This window comes from Somniosus microcephalus, chromosome 13 (genome assembly GCF_052327205.1).
Source record: "Somniosus microcephalus isolate GS21.2 chromosome 13, FLI_Smic_1.0, whole genome shotgun sequence".
Taxonomy (NCBI): Eukaryota; Metazoa; Chordata; class Chondrichthyes; order Squaliformes; family Somniosidae; genus Somniosus; species Somniosus microcephalus.
The window spans coordinates 37,804,681-37,822,913 of record NC_140999.1 but is presented as its reverse complement, the minus strand read 5'-3'; the positions used below and the strand labels follow the sequence as shown (position 1 = coordinate 37,822,913).

The following is an 18,233-nucleotide window of genomic DNA, read 5'->3' as shown; positions in this document are numbered from 1 at the left end:
CTGGTGGAAATTACTTTAAGAACGTGAAAAGAATAGCAGGTGTAGCATGTTGAAAGGCCAGAGAGCATGTCACCAATGTACCTATTGTGTGGAGATGTGCAAAGGTGTGTTGGAATTGGGCATTGGTAGAGCCAGGAATGTGGAATGGTGTGCTGGGATCTGGGATACTAAGAACTGGGAATAAAAGAGTTGAACCTGAGATGTATTACTCCCAGTTATGCTGAGCCATCAGGCCAGACTCTCTATAACTGAAGTCTACAACAGCCAGTGGAGCTCCAAGATAGCAGCTCAAAAGGTGTGTTTACATTGGTGCTCGTTTAGTTTGGATTGTTGTGTCTGTGCGCCAGCTTCCCATGTTTACACTGCTCACACCGGCTCCCTTATCCTGGGGGCAGGCTCTTACTGTGGGTCTATGACTCTGGTGCTGGGATAAAAGCAGTTTCAGCAGTGAAAATGGAGGCAGCAAGTGGCATTGTTCGAGTGCCTCAAATAAACCAGCACTAAATTATGTTTCCAGAGCACGGATACCAAAAAACTTTGAAGTGGAATCCAACAAGGCAGCAGAGCCCCTCCCCCGCCCCCCCCCAACAGAACCAGGCTACGCTGCGTTATATAGCACTGAACATGCTGGGTTATATAGCACCAAGCCACAATGAGTTGTATACCACTGAACCCTACTGGATTAGACAGCACCAAGTTGTGCTGGGGTTGCACAACACTGGGTTACACAGCAGTGAGCTGCATTGGGTTTTACAGCACTGAGCCCTGCTAAGTTATACCACACTGGGTTAGAGTACTGAACCCTGCTGGGCTATAGAGCATCAGAATGTGCTGGATTATACCACACTGAGCCACTTTGGGTTATGCAGCACTGGGTTCGCAGCACTAACAGAAGGGATATTACATAAGCTGCTTCCGCTTGAAGTGCATTCCACTGATCAGAAATTGTTTAAAATGAATGTAAAGTGTTTACGATTCCCTTGGCTTGCATGACTTCAGGCAGACTTACCAGCTTGGATGAAGTTGGAGGTGGTGAAGGAGCACATAAGGCGACAGCAGGTGAACTGGTCTGAAATTTGGTTTGAAAGAAAGATAATGTTTTTATTGAACATGAGATGCACTTTTAAAAAAAACCCAAAAGATTCCCTTTTCTCCATTCACCAAACACCACACACTACCTCAACTGAGATGGAGACTCACCGAGAAAAGCACCGGGCCTTTGCTCCCAGGCTACTACAGTCTTTGAAACTGTACTGACAAGAGGTACTTATGCACAGCCTGAGGCAACTCTCAAGATTCTCCTCCCTCACAATTTAGTGCCCTCTCAATCTTCCAGTCATGAAAAAGGTTTAAGGATCTGTTGCAGGTCTACAAAAAATGATTTAACAGCATAAACTCCAGGGCCTATTGCTGGACTCCAAATTAAAACTGCAGGATACAAGGGCTAAGTCACACAGACCAGAAAGCTCTCAGATTCAATCAGGCGGGGACACTGTGCAGGCACTAACAGGTGGCCTCGGTGCTCTAGGGTAGGGCGGGGACATTCAGCCAGACACTCATCTCACACATGATAAATGGTCACTTGGGTGAGGTGCTGGAGTCCAGCCATGTCCATGGAGCTGTAAACGAGCAGGAGTCCACAATCTGTGAAAGGAGTGGGCACAATGGGAGAGAATTGGGGGACAAAAGTATGAAAATGGGACATACTAAAAGTTTTTGAACAACACAAACTGCAAATCACTTGAAAGTGAACTGTGAAACTTTGAACATGCAAAGCAGGTTTTTTCTGGTCAACAGGTGTCTGACACATGCAGAAACCGATCACCGTGTTCAAGAATCTCTAAGCCAAGCTATTGGGAAATCCACACCCCACCTGTAGGATTCCTGCTTGTACAATATGGACACATTCCATTTACGTAAGCCCAGAGAGCTTCAATGCAGGTTAGAACATAAGAACATAAGAAATAGGAGCAGGAGTAGGCCAATCGGCCCCTCGAGCCTGCTCCGCCATTCAATAAGATCATGGCTGATCTGATCCTAACCGCCAATCCACTATCACAGAACCATCTCCTGAATCTAACAGAATTAGACACACGAAATAGGAGCAGGATCAGGCTACACGGCCCCTGGGCCCGCTCCGCTACCCACAAGGCCATGACCGATCCGAACCTAGACTCATGTCCAAATTCCTGCCCGCTCCCCGTAACCCTTAATTCCCTTTACTTCTAGGAAACTGTCTATTTCTGTTTTAAATTTATGTAATGATGTAGCTTCTACAGCTTTTTGGGGCAGCATATTCCATGGACCTACCACCCTCTGAGTGAAGTAGTTCCTCCTCATCTCAGTTTTGAAAGAGCAGCCCCTTATTCTAAGACTATGCCCCCTAGTTCTAGTTTCACCCATCATCGGGAACATCTTCCCCGCATCCACCCGATCCAACCCCTTCACAATCTTATATGTTTGGCAGAGCCAAGGTTTAAAGGACCCCCAAGTGTGCACAGGTTATTGATGGAGGTCAACCAGCTAAAACCGTGCAGCTTACCAAAGCCGCTTCCCATTGCTTGTCGAGCTAGGAGCACCATTAGGGCTTTGGCCTGCAGGGTTAGTTGGAGTCAAGTGGGAAGAATCCTATTCCCCAGGGACAGATTTCATTAGTGAGGCAAGCTTATTGGTTGAGCATCAACAGTGCCCTGAGGCACTGCGAACCCGCCTGGTTCTGGTATCGGATTGCCGAGTCTGCCATGCAGACTTGAGACTAGGTGTAACATCTTGGAGCCAACTCAACCCCAAGAAGACCCTGCCAACTTCCCCACCAAGGAGGATCATCATTAGTTGCTCATTAGACAACTGACAAACACAAGTTGAGAACACCTACAGCAGCAACACTGTCCTCAGGCAGGTGACAACACCAGTAAAAGACACCAAACCAAACCCTGAGAAAGAGAGATACAGACAGTCCCAAGAATTAACAAACCGCATCAGCAAAACCAATAAGAATTCTCACATTTGTATTTTTAAAAAAAATCAGACAAATTCAAAGCAAATTAAACCATTTATAAAACAATTTACACATTAAACGACAACAAAAGTCTGTTCAACCAACACCATCTAATGCTGATTGTGGAAAAGCTCAGTGTGTTGTGGGGGATGCTCTTTTAAAGGGGTGGGGGGAGATTAGGACAAATAGGGAGATTTTACTCTGCACCTAGCTAGTACTGTACTTGACCTGGGAGTGTTTATTGGGGCAGTGTAGAGGGAGCTTTACTCTGTATCTACCCACCCTAGGAGTGCTTAATACTGACAATGGGGGACAAAAGTAGAACAAGCCCCATTCCTGAGCACCTCAGATCCTTTGGCTCGATAAGCACAAAATGAGCAACAGCATAGCAAAAAGCCAAAAGCTGGTTTTATGTTGCCAGTAAAGGTCTTTCCTACATAAAAGTGTAGATCAGATATTGAGTCAGACAGACACTGTCTAACGGTGTGATGTTCAATCATAAATAGCTTTTCTTTGGGTGATATGAAGGTTTCAGGAGATCCCAAAATAACATGGTTGAATCCTGTTATCAAACTTCACACCAGCTCCAAGACAGACCTGCATGATGGGAGAACTGCAAATTTACTCAACTTTATTGTTCAATTTTGGGGGGAAAAAAAAATATTTCTTCTAGGCACTCATATCAAACTGGTATTCACCGCAAATCCACTTCCACTCCAGAACATTGCCACCTCCTTGCGCCAGCAAGCCACACAGATGCTAGTGATCAGAGTGCATGGGACCAGGTAAAGGAGCGCTGGCTGACCCTTCTGCATCAGCGCCAGAGCAACAAAGGTGATGAGAAGCCCGATGCCGTAGGCTGCGGAAGAGAACACAGAGACTTTAATGTACAACCAACACTTGTGTAAACATGAAAAGAACGTGTAGAAACTAGAAAAATCACACACCACTGTACACACTCTATTAACTGAATAAGTTTTAATATTTCCTCGCGCTAAGCTGGAATCTGTCTCATCTTCCTCCAGGGCATTCTGCAGCCTTCTTCTGTGAACATCACTTCACCAAATTCAGGCCCTAGCTCTAATTTTCCTGCTGGATTCTCCCCATAGCTCTCATTCCCATTCTACTATTTCTTCTTCTATTTTGGAGGCATGCCCGATTCACTACTTTTGTCTTTCCAATAGTTGCATATCCAACACCGTGTTTGAAATTACCTTAGTGTAGTGCACAACATTCTGCATTTATCTCCAGCATCTTAAAAGCTATTATTGTAGGCTGTTAAACCCATTAACTGCCTCTTTGTGGATAGAAAGTCTTGATTACCTGTCATCCCTTATCTCCCACCCCTAGTTGAATCAGATATAAAGGGTCTTCTCAGGCCTGTGATAGTTCTGAAACAAAGAGTCTCCACCTGAAAAATTAACATATCTTTTCTCTTTCAGATGCTAATCGTATTAGTTGTGTATTTCAACATTTTCTGCATTCCTGGTTTCTTTTACCTCCACTGGTCTGTATGGTTGTTAAGGTTAAAGTATTCTTATGTCCAACATTAGAGGGAAATGCCACAATTTTCTACCCACGTGTCTTATTATCTTAACCCAAGATTTGGAATTGATTGTATGCATGTTACATCTCTCAACTGTCCTGCTCCAACCGCTACATCCTGAAATTGAAGAGCCCAGCTGAGAAAAGCATCAGCAGTGCAAAATCAGCCAATTCTACAGAAAACCACACACACTCCCGCAATTCCAGCTTTTCAAATCATTGCAAGCTGAGGGTATGACAATTATGAACTGCTCGATAGTAATAGTGCATCATGAGGGGCTTCTACTTATAGAATCATAGAACCTTAGCGCACAGAAGGAGGCCATTCAGCCCATCGTGCCTGTGCCAACTCTTTGAAAGAGCTAATTAGTCCCACGTCCCTGCTCTTTCCCCATAGCAAATTTTTCCTTTTGGAGTACATATCCACTGGTGAAGTTGTTGCTCCACCAATCGGCTTTGTTGTAATGTCAAAACAAGTGTTGGCACCTACCGATCGTGCAAGCCACAAAGTAGATTCTTGAGGTGTGCACCTGAATGTCAAACCTGTGACAGTATGCCACCAACATTCCTGAAAGGAAGACAAAGCAGGAAGGTGTTACTTACATTTTATGGGGAGGAAAGAGAAGTAAACCACAATTTACAACGAAGATCAAAGAGAATTTCAGGATGAAGACCCTACACAATGGTCTTATCCTCGAGTGGTTGAGAAACAATATTTTTAAATTCAATACAGCCTGATGAGTATAAAACAAGATGTTAGCCTCCCAATGGGGCCACCATCCTTTTGGTATTCGAGGCCGAGGCCCAACAACGAACCATATTGTTTCTGGGCCCCAGCCAGGGAAATACATAATAGATGGCAGCCCTGTTCAAGACAACAGCCACTTTGTGGCAAAAACAAAATTCTGGGGGAAATAAATCAAATACATTTCTGTATTTTATCAAACAAATATTTAAAGACTAAAGCAGATTACTATTCTGAGGGTTTGTTTACCTGGTATTAAGACATCGCCAAAGCCAAGGAGGGAGAACGGCCTGTCACACAGTGCCAGAGGTGAGGAATTCAACCGGGGCACCTTCAGTACCATTGGGAGCTGAGGATGAGAGGAAAAGTCTCACCAAGAATACAAATGTTTTCATTCCACTAAAGCAGAGAGGAAAGTTTGCTCTGCTTCGATTGTTTGCCATGTACCCAGTCCAATACATTTCACTCCATTTTTCAAGTACTCAATTTAATGCATTTTATTACAGTATTGTAAACATGCATCAACACAACTGTACACATTAGTACCTGACTTGGACAAACAGATTTAGGGTGAATTGAGATTGTTATAGAAGACTCCTGCTAAACGTGAACATCCCAGTGACTAGCAAAATGTCCCTTTCATCTATCCATTCCTATAAAACATCAATGAACTTATGGAGAGGAACCTGCTCCAGAGCAAATGCTCTTTAGAAACAGATTCTAATTAGTTGGCACGTATAAAATATTCAGCACAAGATTTTACAGACGCAAAACTAATGAACTGTAAAATCTTCCGAAGCGAGCTTGTTTATTCAGTCTGAACACAGAAACTCATTGTGAAATACGCTCAGGCCGCAGGCTCGCCAATGGCTGAACAGGTTTATCCAGTGAGTAGTTGAGCCATTCAGACCCAGAAGCTCTCAAGTTTGATCATGGCCTGTGCTGTTAGCTGATCTTAGCCGGGGCAGCAGTTGATCTCAGCGCCGCTGGGGGGTTAGAGGGGAACAGGTCACGACTCCTGACCCCGGTCGCTACGCAATGACGCCCTTCTGGAAGTGTGCGTGCGTGAACATTGAAGAAGAACAGGATTGGGAGCTCAGCTGTGATACCTTGTGTGATCGAACAGCTTGCCAACACTCACTTCTAGGTTTATACATGAATAATGGCAATCTGGGTGAGCAACCAAAGGACTGGCAGCGCCCACGAAACCAACTCCAGTAAGGAGTCAGAAGAGGAGGATGGGGTAAAACTGCAGGGCAATTGAAGATCCAAGGATAGAAATACCAGCAGTGCCGGAGGTACATTGTCATCCACTGCTTCAGCTTCTCCATGGCCCCACATCAAATCCCAGGGTTGGGGCCATTACTATATTAGAGATGGGTGCCCGAACCTGTAGCAGTGTAACGGGGTGCCCACCCAGCGATAGCATTGGTAAATCAGGGTGGCACCCTGCTGTTCAGAGGGCAAACCAGAGGGCTAGATGGTTGAATGTGACAGATTAATTTTCTCCCTCCTTTTCTAATCCTATGCTGGCAGGCCCAGAATCAAATGGAAATCTATCACTCTGGGATCAATTATTATTCAAATCCTGCTTGGTGGGGCCCACATGCAACCCAGAATGGCACCTAGATCTGCTCCTCAGATTACTGGGCCTATCAGTGATGCATCTGGCAGGATTTCCAGTGTAGCCCGGGAATGCCTCCAAACTGTAGTTGGGATGTGGCAGGAAGTGTGTCCAGGCGGAATGTGCTGTGGCTTTATCAATGCAGTGGAAATCCAGTAGATGACAGTTCCACTTCAAGTCCCAGTGCCCTCCACCAGAATTCTGCTTCAAAAAGGAGTGGAATTTCTGGGCTTCTTAGTCTACAGACAGATCCAAGTGCTGCATGGATTTAATACTTGAGCCACAGAATAAAGATTCTACAGTGTCAGCTGTGGCTCAGTGGGTAGCACACTTGCCTCTGAGTCAGAAGGTTGTGGGTTCAAGTCCCACTCCAGGGACTTGAGCACATAAAGCTAGGCTGACACTCCAGTGCTGTACTGAGGGAGTGCTGCACTGTCAGAGATGCTGTCTTTCGGATGAGATGTTAAACCGAGGCCCTGTCTACTCTCTCAGGTGGACGTAAAAGATCCCATGGCACTATTTCGAAAAAGAGAAGGGGAGTTATCCCCGGTGTCCTGGCCAATATTTATCCCTCAACCAACATAATAGAAACGGATTATCTGGTCATTATCACATTGCTGTTTGTGGGAGCTTGCCGAGTGCAAATTCGCTGCCGCGTTTCCCACATTACAATAGTGACTCCACTTCAAAAACTACTTCATTGGCTGTAAAGCGCTTTGAGACATCCGGTGCGCGTGAAAGGCGCTATATAAATGCAAGTAACAACAGAAAATGCTGGAAAAACTCAGCAGGCCAGGCAACATCCGTGGAGAGAAATTAGAGTCGACGTTTTGGGTCAAAACCCTTTATCAAGACTAAAGAGGCACAGGGAATGAAATAGATTAAGAGGCCGAGCTGGGAGAGAACAAAAGAGAAGAGACATTAAGAGGTATTCAAAACGAGACGAGATGGTGATAGGACTAGTGGAGACAAAAGACAGCTCAGGATTAGGTGTGAAATGCGCTGGCAGAATGGGAGACAGCTGCCATGTGGGAGAGAGAAAAAAGGAAAGGCGGGGGGGGAGGGAAAAACCAAAACAAAGGTGTGGATAAAAAATATAAGTAAAAATGTAATAGGGGCCGAGGTTATGATCTGAAATTGTTGAACTCGATATTGAGTCCGGAAGGCTATAAAGTGCCTAATCGGAAGATGAGGTGCTGTTCCTCGAGTTTACGTTGAGCTTCCGTGGAACAATGCAAGAGGCCAAGGGCGGTGAGGTCTGAGTGGGAATGGGGCAGTGAATTAAAATGACAGGCGACCGGAAGCTCGAGGTCCCCCTTACAGACTGAATGGAGGTGTTCCGCAAAGCGGTCACCCAATCTGCATTGGGAAGACCAAACGCAGATTGGGCAACCGCTTTGCGGAACACATCTGTTCAGTCCGTAAGGATGACCCCGAGCTTCCGGTTGTCTGTCATTTTAATTCACCGCCCCATTCCCACTCAGACCTCACTGTACTTGGGCTCTTGCATTGTTCCACGGAAGCTCAGCGTAAGCTTGAGGAACAGCACCTCATCTTCCGATTAGGCACTTTACAGCCTTCCGGGCTCAATATCGAGTTCAACAATTTCAGATCATAACCTCGGCCCCTATTACATTTTTACTTATATTTTTTATCCACAGCTTTGTTTTGGTTTTTCCCTCCCCCCCACCTTTCCTTTTTTTTCTCTCTCCCACATGGCAGCTGTCTCCCATTCTGTCAGCGCATTTCACATCTAATCTAGAGCCGTCTTTTGTCTCCACTAGTCCTATCACCATCTCGTCTCGTTTGGAATACCTCTTAATGTCTCTTCTCTTTTGTTCTCTCCCAGCCCGGCCTCTTAATCTATTTTATTCCCTGTGCCTCTTTAGTCTTGACAAAGGGTTTTGACCCGAAACGTCGACTCTAATTTCTCTCCATGGATGTTGCCTGGCCTGCTGAGTTTTTCCAGCATTTTCTGTTGTTATTTTGGATTTCCAGCATCTGCAGTATTTTGCTATCATATAAATGCAAGTCTTTCTTTCTTATCAGATACATAAATAGGACAACGTTACTGTGGTAGTAAAATACAGGAGCCAAGTGGCAAAAGGATCAAGCAGGAGGATGGAGGATCCCAACTGCGTGATTCCCATTGCAACAGATTCCCAGCTCTAGCTGAGCCTCAACAACTTACATTTGTATAGCATGCCCAAGAAATCACAAAGTGCTTACAAGAAGGAAAAACAGCAAATCAGGAAGGGAAAAAGAGAAAACGTAACAGATTTGGAGGAGGGGGTCAGGCACAGTCAGTGGTAAGCAGGCACAACACAGCAGGTGGTGGGGCTACAAAAGAGAACAGAACAGAAAAAATAAATGAATAAAGATTTAGTCATTTTCACAACATGCTGATGGAAACATCGCAGAGAGTGATGCAGATTTTAACAAGCAACATTTGATGGTCTCTATTCAGTCGTACCTTTTCATTAGTGGAGAAATCTGAAGGACCAGCAGCTACCTCCACCATGATACTCTCCCCACTCTGAAACACACAGAAACTCATCACTCTTTAGAAACACGGCTTCATTTCAAAAATTATTTCAGTGCCCTTTCGAAATCTTGGAAAACTACTATGTAGAGAAATCACTTTGAACGAGGCCATATTTTCCACTCCACTCCCAACAAGTTACAGGCATCCACTCACATAGAAAAATAGAAGATAGGAGCAGGAGTAGGCCATTCGGTCCCTCGAGCCTGCTCCACCATTCAATGAGATCATGGCTGATCATCCAAACTCAGTACCCTGTCCCTGCCTTCTCCCCATATCCCTTGATCCCTTTAGCCTTAAGAAATATATCTAACTCCTTCTTGAATATATTTAGTGAATTGGCCTCAACTGCCTTCTGTGGTAGAGAATTCCACAGGTTCACCACTCTCTGGGTGAAGAAATTCCTCCTCATCTCTGTCCTAAATGGCTTACCCCTTATCTTTAGACTGTGACCCCTGGTTCTGGACTCCCTGCCATCGGGAACATCCTTCCTGCACCTAGTCTGTCTAGTCCTGTTAGAATTTTATAAGTTTCAATGAGATCCCCTCTCATTCTTCTAAACTCCAGCGATATAAGCCCAATCGACCCAATCTCTCTTCATACGTCATTCCTGCCATCCCAGGTATCAGTCTGGTGAATCTTCGCCTCACTCCCTCCATGGCAAGAACATCCTTCCTCAGATAAGACGACCAAAACTGCACACAATACTCAAGGTGTGGTCTCACCAAGGCCCTGTACAACTGCAGCAAGACATCCTTGTTCCTGTACTCGAACCCTCTCGCTACGAAGGCCAACATACCATTTGCCTTCTTAACCGCCTGCTGCACCTGCATGCTTACCTTCAGCGACTGGTGCACAAGGACACCCAGGTCTCGTTGCACTTCTCCTTCTCCCAATCTATTGCTGTTCAGATAATAATCCGCCTTCCTGTTTTTGCCACCGAAGTGGATAACCTCGCATTTATCCACATTATACTGCATGTGCCATATCACCCAACCTGTCCAAATTATACTGGAGTTTCTCGGCATCCTCCTCACAGCAGACACGCCCACCCAGCTTTGTGTCGTCTGCAAACTTGGAGATATTACATCTAGTTCCCTCGTCTAGATCATTAATATATATTGTGAATAGCTGGGGTCCTAGGACCGATTCCTGCAGTACCCCACTAGTCATTGCCTGCCACTCGGAAAAAGACCCGTTTATTCCAACTCTTTGCTTCCTGTCTGCCAACCAGTTCTCTATGCAAGTCAGTACCTTGCCCCCAATCCCATCTGCCTTAACTTTACACACTAATCGCTTATGCGGGACCTTCTGAAAGTCCAAATACACCACATCCACTGGTTCTCCCTTATCTATTCTACCAGTTACATCCTCAAAAAATTCCAGTAGATTAGTCAAGCACGATTTACCTTTTGTAAATCCATGTTGACTTTGTCTGATCCCATCACTGTTTTCCAAGTGCTCTGCTATTACATCTTTTATAATGGACTCTAGCATTTTCCCCACTACCGATGTCAGGCTTACCGGTCTATAATTCCCTGTTTTCTCTCTACCACCTTTTTTGAACAGTGGGGTAACATTAGTTCCCCATTATAAATTCCCCTGATTCTGACTGCAAGGGACCTACGCTTGACTTCACCAATCTTTTTCTCTTCACATATCTATAAAAGCTTTTACAGTCAGTTTTTATGTTCCCTGGAAGCTTACTCTCATACTCTATTTTCCCCCTCTTAATTAATCCCTTTGTCCTCCTTTGCTGAATCCTAAACTGCTCCCAATCCTCAGGTTTACTGCATTTCTGGCCAATTTATATGTCCTCTCCTTGGGTCTTATGCTATCCCTAATTTCCCTGGTTAGCCACGGTTGAGTCACCTTTTTTGTTTTATCTTTATGCCAAACAGGGATGTACAAATTCTGTAGTTCATCCATGCGATCTTTGAATGTTTGCCATTGCCCATCCACCGTCAACCCTTTGAGTAACATTCCCCAATCAATCCTACCCAACTCGCGCCTCATACCATCGTAGTTTCCTTTATTTAAATTCAGGACCCTAGTCTCTCAGTCAACTACTTCACTCTCCATCTTAATGAAGAATTCGATCATATTATGATCGCTCCGCCCCAAGGGGCCTCGCACAACAAGATTGCTAATTAATCCTCTCTCATTACATAATACCCAGTCTAAGATGGCCTGGTCTCTAGTTGGTTCCTTGACATATTGGTCCAGGAAACCATCCCGTATACACTCCTGGAATTCCTCCTCCACAGTATTGTTACTAATTTGGTTAGCCCAATCTATATGTAGATTAAAGTCACCCATGATAATTGCTGTGCCCTTATTGCACGCGTCTCTAATTTCCCGTTTAATGCCATCCCCAACCTCTGCATTACTGTTTGGGGGTCTGTATACCACTCCCACTAATGTTTTCTGCCCCTTGGTATTTCTCAGTTCTACCCATACAGATTCCACATCATCAGAGCTAATATCCTTCCTTACAATTGTGTTAATCCCCTCTTTAACCAGCAATGCTACCCCACCTCCTTTTCCTTTTTGCCTGTCTTTCCTGAATATTGAATACCCCTGGATGTTGAGTTACTAGCCTTGGTCACCCTGGAGCCATGTTTCTGTAACCCCAAATCATATCATATCATATCATATCCGTTTACCTCTATTTGCACAGCGAATTCATCCACCTTATTACGAATGCTCCTCGCATTAAGATACAAAGCCTTCAGGCTTGTTTTTTTAACACTCTTAGACCTTTTAGAATTATTATTTACTGTGGCCATGTTTGATTTAAACCCTTGATTTCTCTGACTGCCACCTTTGCTTTTCTCCTTCCTGTCTTTTGCTTCTATTCTTGTTTCCCTTTCCTCTGTCTCCCTGCTCAGGTTCCCAACCCCCCTGCCATTTTAGTTTAAACCCTCCCCCAGAGCACTAGCAAACACTCCCACTAGGACATCGGTCCCGGTCCTGCCCAGGTGCAAACTGTTGTTACTTCATTTTCTTCTTTTATACAGGATTTTTCTAGCTGTTTTCCTTAAGTCTGGAGCAAAAAAATTTATTTTTCAGTGCAGGACACTTTTAACTGGTGTCTGTTAGGATTCAAACATATCCCACAAGTTAAAAGGATTGAGGCAAAAGATGTTTGCACTGTGCTGAATTGTTTTTCTTTCTTCACAGTTCTCAGTCAGATGGATTTAAAGCGACTAATGTGGAGTTCTGAGTTAGTCACAGTCTAAAAGGGGTGAAAGGTGAGTAACACCACGGTTCTGGTCTCCTGACTCAGAACTGAAAGGTTATACCTCTCAGGAAAGATTGAACAGGCTGGGGCTCTTTTCTCTGGAAAAAGAGAAGGCTGAGGGGTGACCTGATAGAGGTCTTTAAGATGATGAAAGCGTTTGATAGGGTAGACGTAGAGAAGATGTTTCCACTTGTGGGGAGATCAAAACTAGGGGTCATAAATAGAAGATAGTCTCTAATAAATCAAATAAGGAATTCAGGAGAAACTTCTTTACCCAGAGAGTGGTTAGAATGTGGAACTCGCTACCACAAGGAGTAGTTGAGGCGAATAGTATAGATGTATTTAAGGGGAAACTAGATAAATATATGAGGGAGCAAGGAATAGAAGGATATGCTGATAGGTTTAGATGAATTGGGGTGGGAGGAGCTCATGTGAAACAGAAACACTAACATGGGCCGAATGGCCTGTTTCTGTGCTGTAAATTCTATGTAAAAAAGCTATCAAGCGTTTGAGAAAAGAGAAGAAATGGTTTGGTTGCCAAATAGAAAGGACAGATGGCTGCAAACATCACATGGAATAGTCACTTAAAACTCCCTGCCCGGCTCGTCCACTGGTAACTGGGCAAGACTGCTCGACCTCTTTCACACACAATCCTTACAGCCAGCAGACACAGGAAACTGTTATACCATCGGTCTGGGCTGGATTAGATCCCAGACTGCAGATGTACGAGGCCAGTGTTTAATCCACTGCACCATTCAATCATCATGCGATTGGCGCCATTGCATTGCATTTTTTAAGGATGTTGGTGACCCCAACATTTGGTTCCTGACTACCATTTACTAACACTGATCTGTTGTATTTACATTGCTGAAATGTGGATCTGTGCAGAACCAGGGAAAGGATCTCAGTTAACAAAAATAAATAGAGCAACAATTTTGCAACATTTTTTTCTGCTGATTAAAGATTCTAGACTACATGGGGATTAAGAAGTTAGTTTTCAGCTTACCCGAGTGAGGAATGGAGTAACGAAGACAAAGAAAATATCATAAACAAAAAGAACCACCAGCAGTAACGTGCAAGCCTGGAATAAAGAGAGAACACTGTTAGAGTCTGGAAACCGTTAATACTGCAACCAAGAGAGTGTCATCATCAATAAACTTTTTCAATATTAGTCCAACAACCATGAGTATGAATCAAGATACTGATGTCAAATTCAAAGGAATGTGGATAGTTTTTTTGGTGAAACAAGTGACTGAGGGTTATATACCAGATTGATTCAAAAAATATAATTTTTTCCTTCCTTTACAGATTACACTGAATATTTTGGGCTACAGCTCCCCAAGCGCGGACTCTCTGCTGGGTAACAGTTCCGAAGCACTGACTCTCTGCTGGGATACAGTTCCCAAGCACTGACTCTCTGCTGGGATACAGTTCCCAAGTACTGACTCTCTGCTGGGATACAGTTCCCAAGCACTGACTCTCTGCTGGGATACAGTTCCCAAGCACTGACTCTCTGCTGGGATACAGTTCCCAAGCACTGACTCTCTGCTGGGTAACATTTCCCAAGCACTGACACTCTGCTGGGTAACAGCATCCAAGCACTGACAGACACGGTTCCTCAAAAGGTAGTAATCTCAGGATTACTCCCAGTGCCACGTGCTAGCGAGAGCAGAAATAGGAGAATAGATCAGATGAATGCGTGGCTGGAGAGATGATGTAGGAGGGAGGGATTTAAATTCCTGAGGCATTGGGACCGATTCTGGGGAAGGTGGGAGCTGTACTAGCTGGACAGGTTACACCTCGGCAGAACCGGGACCAATATCCTTGCAGGGGGGTTTGCTAGTGCTGTTGGGAAGGATTTAAACTAGTTTGTCAGGGGGCTGGGAACCTAAGTGTGGGCCCAGAACAGAGAGAAACAAAGCTGGAAGTGCAAGTTAGAAAAGTAGTCAGCAAAACTAGTAGGAAGCAGAAACAAAGGCCAACAGTAAAGAGGGTCAAAGTGCAGAAAAATATTAAACAGGCAAAGTTGAAGGCACTTTATCTAAATGCACGTAGCATTTGCAACAAAGTGGATGAATTAATGGCACTAATAGAAGTAAATGGGTATGATGTAATTGTTATTAGAGACATGGTTGCAGGGTAACCAAAGCTGGGAACTGAATGTTCCAGGGTACTCAACATTTAGGAAGGACAGACAAAAAGGAAAAGGAGGTGGCGTAGCGCTGTTAATAAGGGATGAGATCGGTATGGTAGAGATAAAAGATCTTGGCTTGGCAGATCGTGATGTAGAACTGGAATCAGTTTGGGTGGAGCTAAGAAACAGCAGAGGGCAGAAAACATGGGTGGGAGCTTTGTATAGGCCACCAAACAGTAGTGATGATGTAGGACACAGTATCAATCAAGAGATTAGAAGTGCATGTAACAAGGGCAATACGGTAATCATGGGGGACTTTAATCTACATATTGACTGGGCAAATCAAATTACCACTAATGGTGTGGAGGACAAATTCTTGGAATGCATGCGAGATGGTTTCCTGGATCAGTATGTGGAGGAACCAACCAGGGAACAGGCTATTCTGGATCTGGTATTATGTAATGAAAAAGGGCTAATCAATAATCTTGTGGTAAAGGGGCCTTTAGGGACACGTGACCATAATATGATTGAATTTTACATTAAGTTTGAGAGTGATGTACAGGAAACTTTTTTTTATCCGGCACCGACGGGACCGACGTGGTGCCGGTTCATCAAAAATTCCGGATAACCGAGCGCTATAGTAAAAGATAGGGAGAGCGGAGAGCTCCGTATAAAGCAACACACCCTGTTGCTTAGCAACATGTTCAGAACAATGGCCACAAGTTCCAAGCATCTCTGTAGCTTAGCAACAGCTGCAGCCACACCCTTGCACAGCAACAGATCGATGAAAGCAAGTAATATGAAGTATGAACCTACTCCTGAATTTTGCCGGTTAACCGAGATTTCCAGTTATTTAGGTGCTGGTAAATCGAAAGTTTCCTGTAGTTCAATCTGAAACTAAGGTCTTCAATCTAAACAGAGGAAACTACAAGGGTATGAGGGACAAGCTGGCCATGGTAGGTTGGGAGACTACACTGAAAGGTATGAAGGTGGACATACAATGGCTAACATTCAAGGAAATAATGCATAATTTGAAATAAACATATATTCCTCTAGGGCATAAAAACCCAAAAGGAAAAGTGATCCAACCATGGCTAACAAAAGAAATTAAAGCTAATATTAAGTCAAAGGAGGAAGCTTATAAAGTTGCCAGAAAAAGCGGTCAGTCTGAGGATTGGGATCTTTTTAGAAATCAGCAAAGGAGGACCAAGAAATTGATAAAGAAAGGGAAAATGGAATATGAGCACAAACTAGCGAAAAATATAAAAACGGATTGTAAAAGCTTCTATAGGTACGTGAAAAGGAAAAGACTGGTGAAGGTAAATGTAGGTCCTTTACAGTCAGAGACAGGAGAATTTATAATGGGGAATTAGGAAATGGCAGAGAAATTAAATAAATACTTTGTTTCTGTCTTCACGGAGGAAGACACAAAAAACCTCCCAGAAATACGAGAAAACCAAGGGTGTGACGAGAATGAGGAACTTAAAGAAATTATTATTAGTAACAAAAAAACAGTACTAGCAAAATTAATGGGACTAAAAGTCGATAAATCTCAAGGACCGGATGACCTACATCCTAGGGTTTTGAAAGAGGTGGCCACTGGGATAGTGGACGCATTGGTTGTCATCTTCCAAAATTCTATAGATTCTGGAATGGTTCCTGCAGATTGGAGGATAGCAAATGTAACCCTGCTATTTAAGAAAGGAGGGAGAGAGAAAATGGGGAACTGCAGACCTGTTAGCCTCCCATCAGTAGTTGGGAAAATGCTGGAATCTATTATAAAGGATGCAATAACTGGGCACTTAGAAACTAATAGTAAGATTGGGCAGAGTCAACATGGATTTATGAAAGGGGAGTCCTGTTTGACAAACCTATTGGAGTTCTTTGAGGACGTAACTAGTGGAGTAGACAAAGGGGAACCGGTAGATGTGGTTTATTTGGATTTTCAGAAGGCCTTCGATAAGGTCCCACACAAGAGGGTGATGAACAAAATTAGGGCACATGGAATTGGGGGTAATATACTAGCATGGATTGAGAATTGGTTAACAGACAGAAAACAGAGTAGGGATAAATGGGTCTTTTTCAGGATGGCAGGCTGTAACTAGTGGGGTACCACAAGGATCGGTGCTTGGGCCCCAGCTATTCACAATCAATTTCAATGATTTGGATGAGGGCACTAAATGTAACATTTCCAAATTTGCTGATGACACAAAGCTAGGTGGCAGTGTCAGTTGCGAAGAGGATGTGAAGAGGCTTCAAAGGGATCTCGACAGGCTCTGAGTAGGCGAGAACATGGCAGATAGATTATAATGTGAATAAATGTGAAGTTATCCACTTTGGTAGAAAAAACAGAAAGGCAGAGTATTTCCTAAATGGTGAAAGATTGGGGAATGCAGAAGCTCAAAGGGACCTGGGTGTCCTTGTACATGAGTCACTGAAGGTGAATGTGCAGGTGCAGCAAGCCATTAGGAAGGCAAATGGTATGCTGGCCTTCATTACAAGAGGATTTGAGTACAGGAGTAAAGAAGTCTTACTCCAATTATCTAGGGCCTTGGTGAGGCGACACCTGTAGTTCTGTGTACAATTTTGGTCTCCTTACCTAAGGAAGGATACACTTGCCATAGAGGGAGTGCAACGAAGGTTCACGAGATTGATTCCTGGGATGGCGGGACTGTTGTATGAGAAGAGATTGAGTTAGCTAGGCCTGTATTCTCTTGAATTCAGAAGAATAAGAGGGGATCTCATTGAAGCATACAAAATTATTACAGGGCTTGATAGGGTGGATGCTGGGAGAATGTTTCCCTTGGCTGGGAGTCTAGAACCAGGGGCCACAGCCTCAGGATAAAGGGTAGGACATTCAGGACTGAAAGGACAAGAAATTTCTTCACACAGAGGGTGATGAATCTTTGGAATTCTCTACTCCAGAGGGCTGTGGAGGCTCAGTCATTGGGTATATTCAAAACAGAAGTCGATAGATTTCTGACTAGTAAGGGCATCAAGGGATATGGCGATAAGGCCGCTGAATGGAATTGAGGCAGAAGATCAGCCATGATCTCATTGAATGGCGGAGCAGGCTTGAATGGCCTACTCCTGCTCCTATTTCTTATGTTCTCTGCTGGGTAACAGTTCCCAAGCACTGACCCTCTGCTGGGTAACAGCTTCCAAGCACTGACTCTCAGCTGGGTAACAGCTTCCAAGCACTGACTCTCAGCTGGGTAACAGCTTCCAAGCACTGACTCTCAGCTGGGATACAGCTCCCAAGCATTGACTCTCTGCTGGGATACAGTTCCCAAGCACTGACTCTCTGCTGGGATACAGTTCCCAAGCACTGACTCCCTACTGGGCTACAGTGCACTGAACGTCAGCCAAGTCTGGTACCTTCTCAAAGTGGTCATTTGTGA

At 44.2% G+C, this 18,233-nt stretch overlaps 1 protein-coding gene across 1 annotated transcript in view; it reads right to left on the bottom strand.

Moving 5' to 3' along the window:
- Window positions 1–18,233, bottom strand: part of LOC147108236 (signal peptide peptidase-like 2B) — a 49,664-nt gene that overhangs the window by 9,700 nt on the left and 21,731 nt on the right. Inside the window, exons 8-13 of the mRNA XM_086004773.1 lie at window positions 13,705–13,779; window positions 9,386–9,448; window positions 5,538–5,637; window positions 5,034–5,111; window positions 3,697–3,857; window positions 1,010–1,069 (exon numbers count right to left, since the gene is read on the bottom strand). Of these exons, the coding sequence (XP_085860899.1) occupies window positions 1,010–1,069; window positions 3,697–3,857; window positions 5,034–5,111; window positions 5,538–5,637; window positions 9,386–9,448; window positions 13,705–13,779 (537 nt within the window). The remainder of the gene's footprint in view (window positions 1–1,009; window positions 1,070–3,696; window positions 3,858–5,033; window positions 5,112–5,537; window positions 5,638–9,385; window positions 9,449–13,704; window positions 13,780–18,233) is intronic.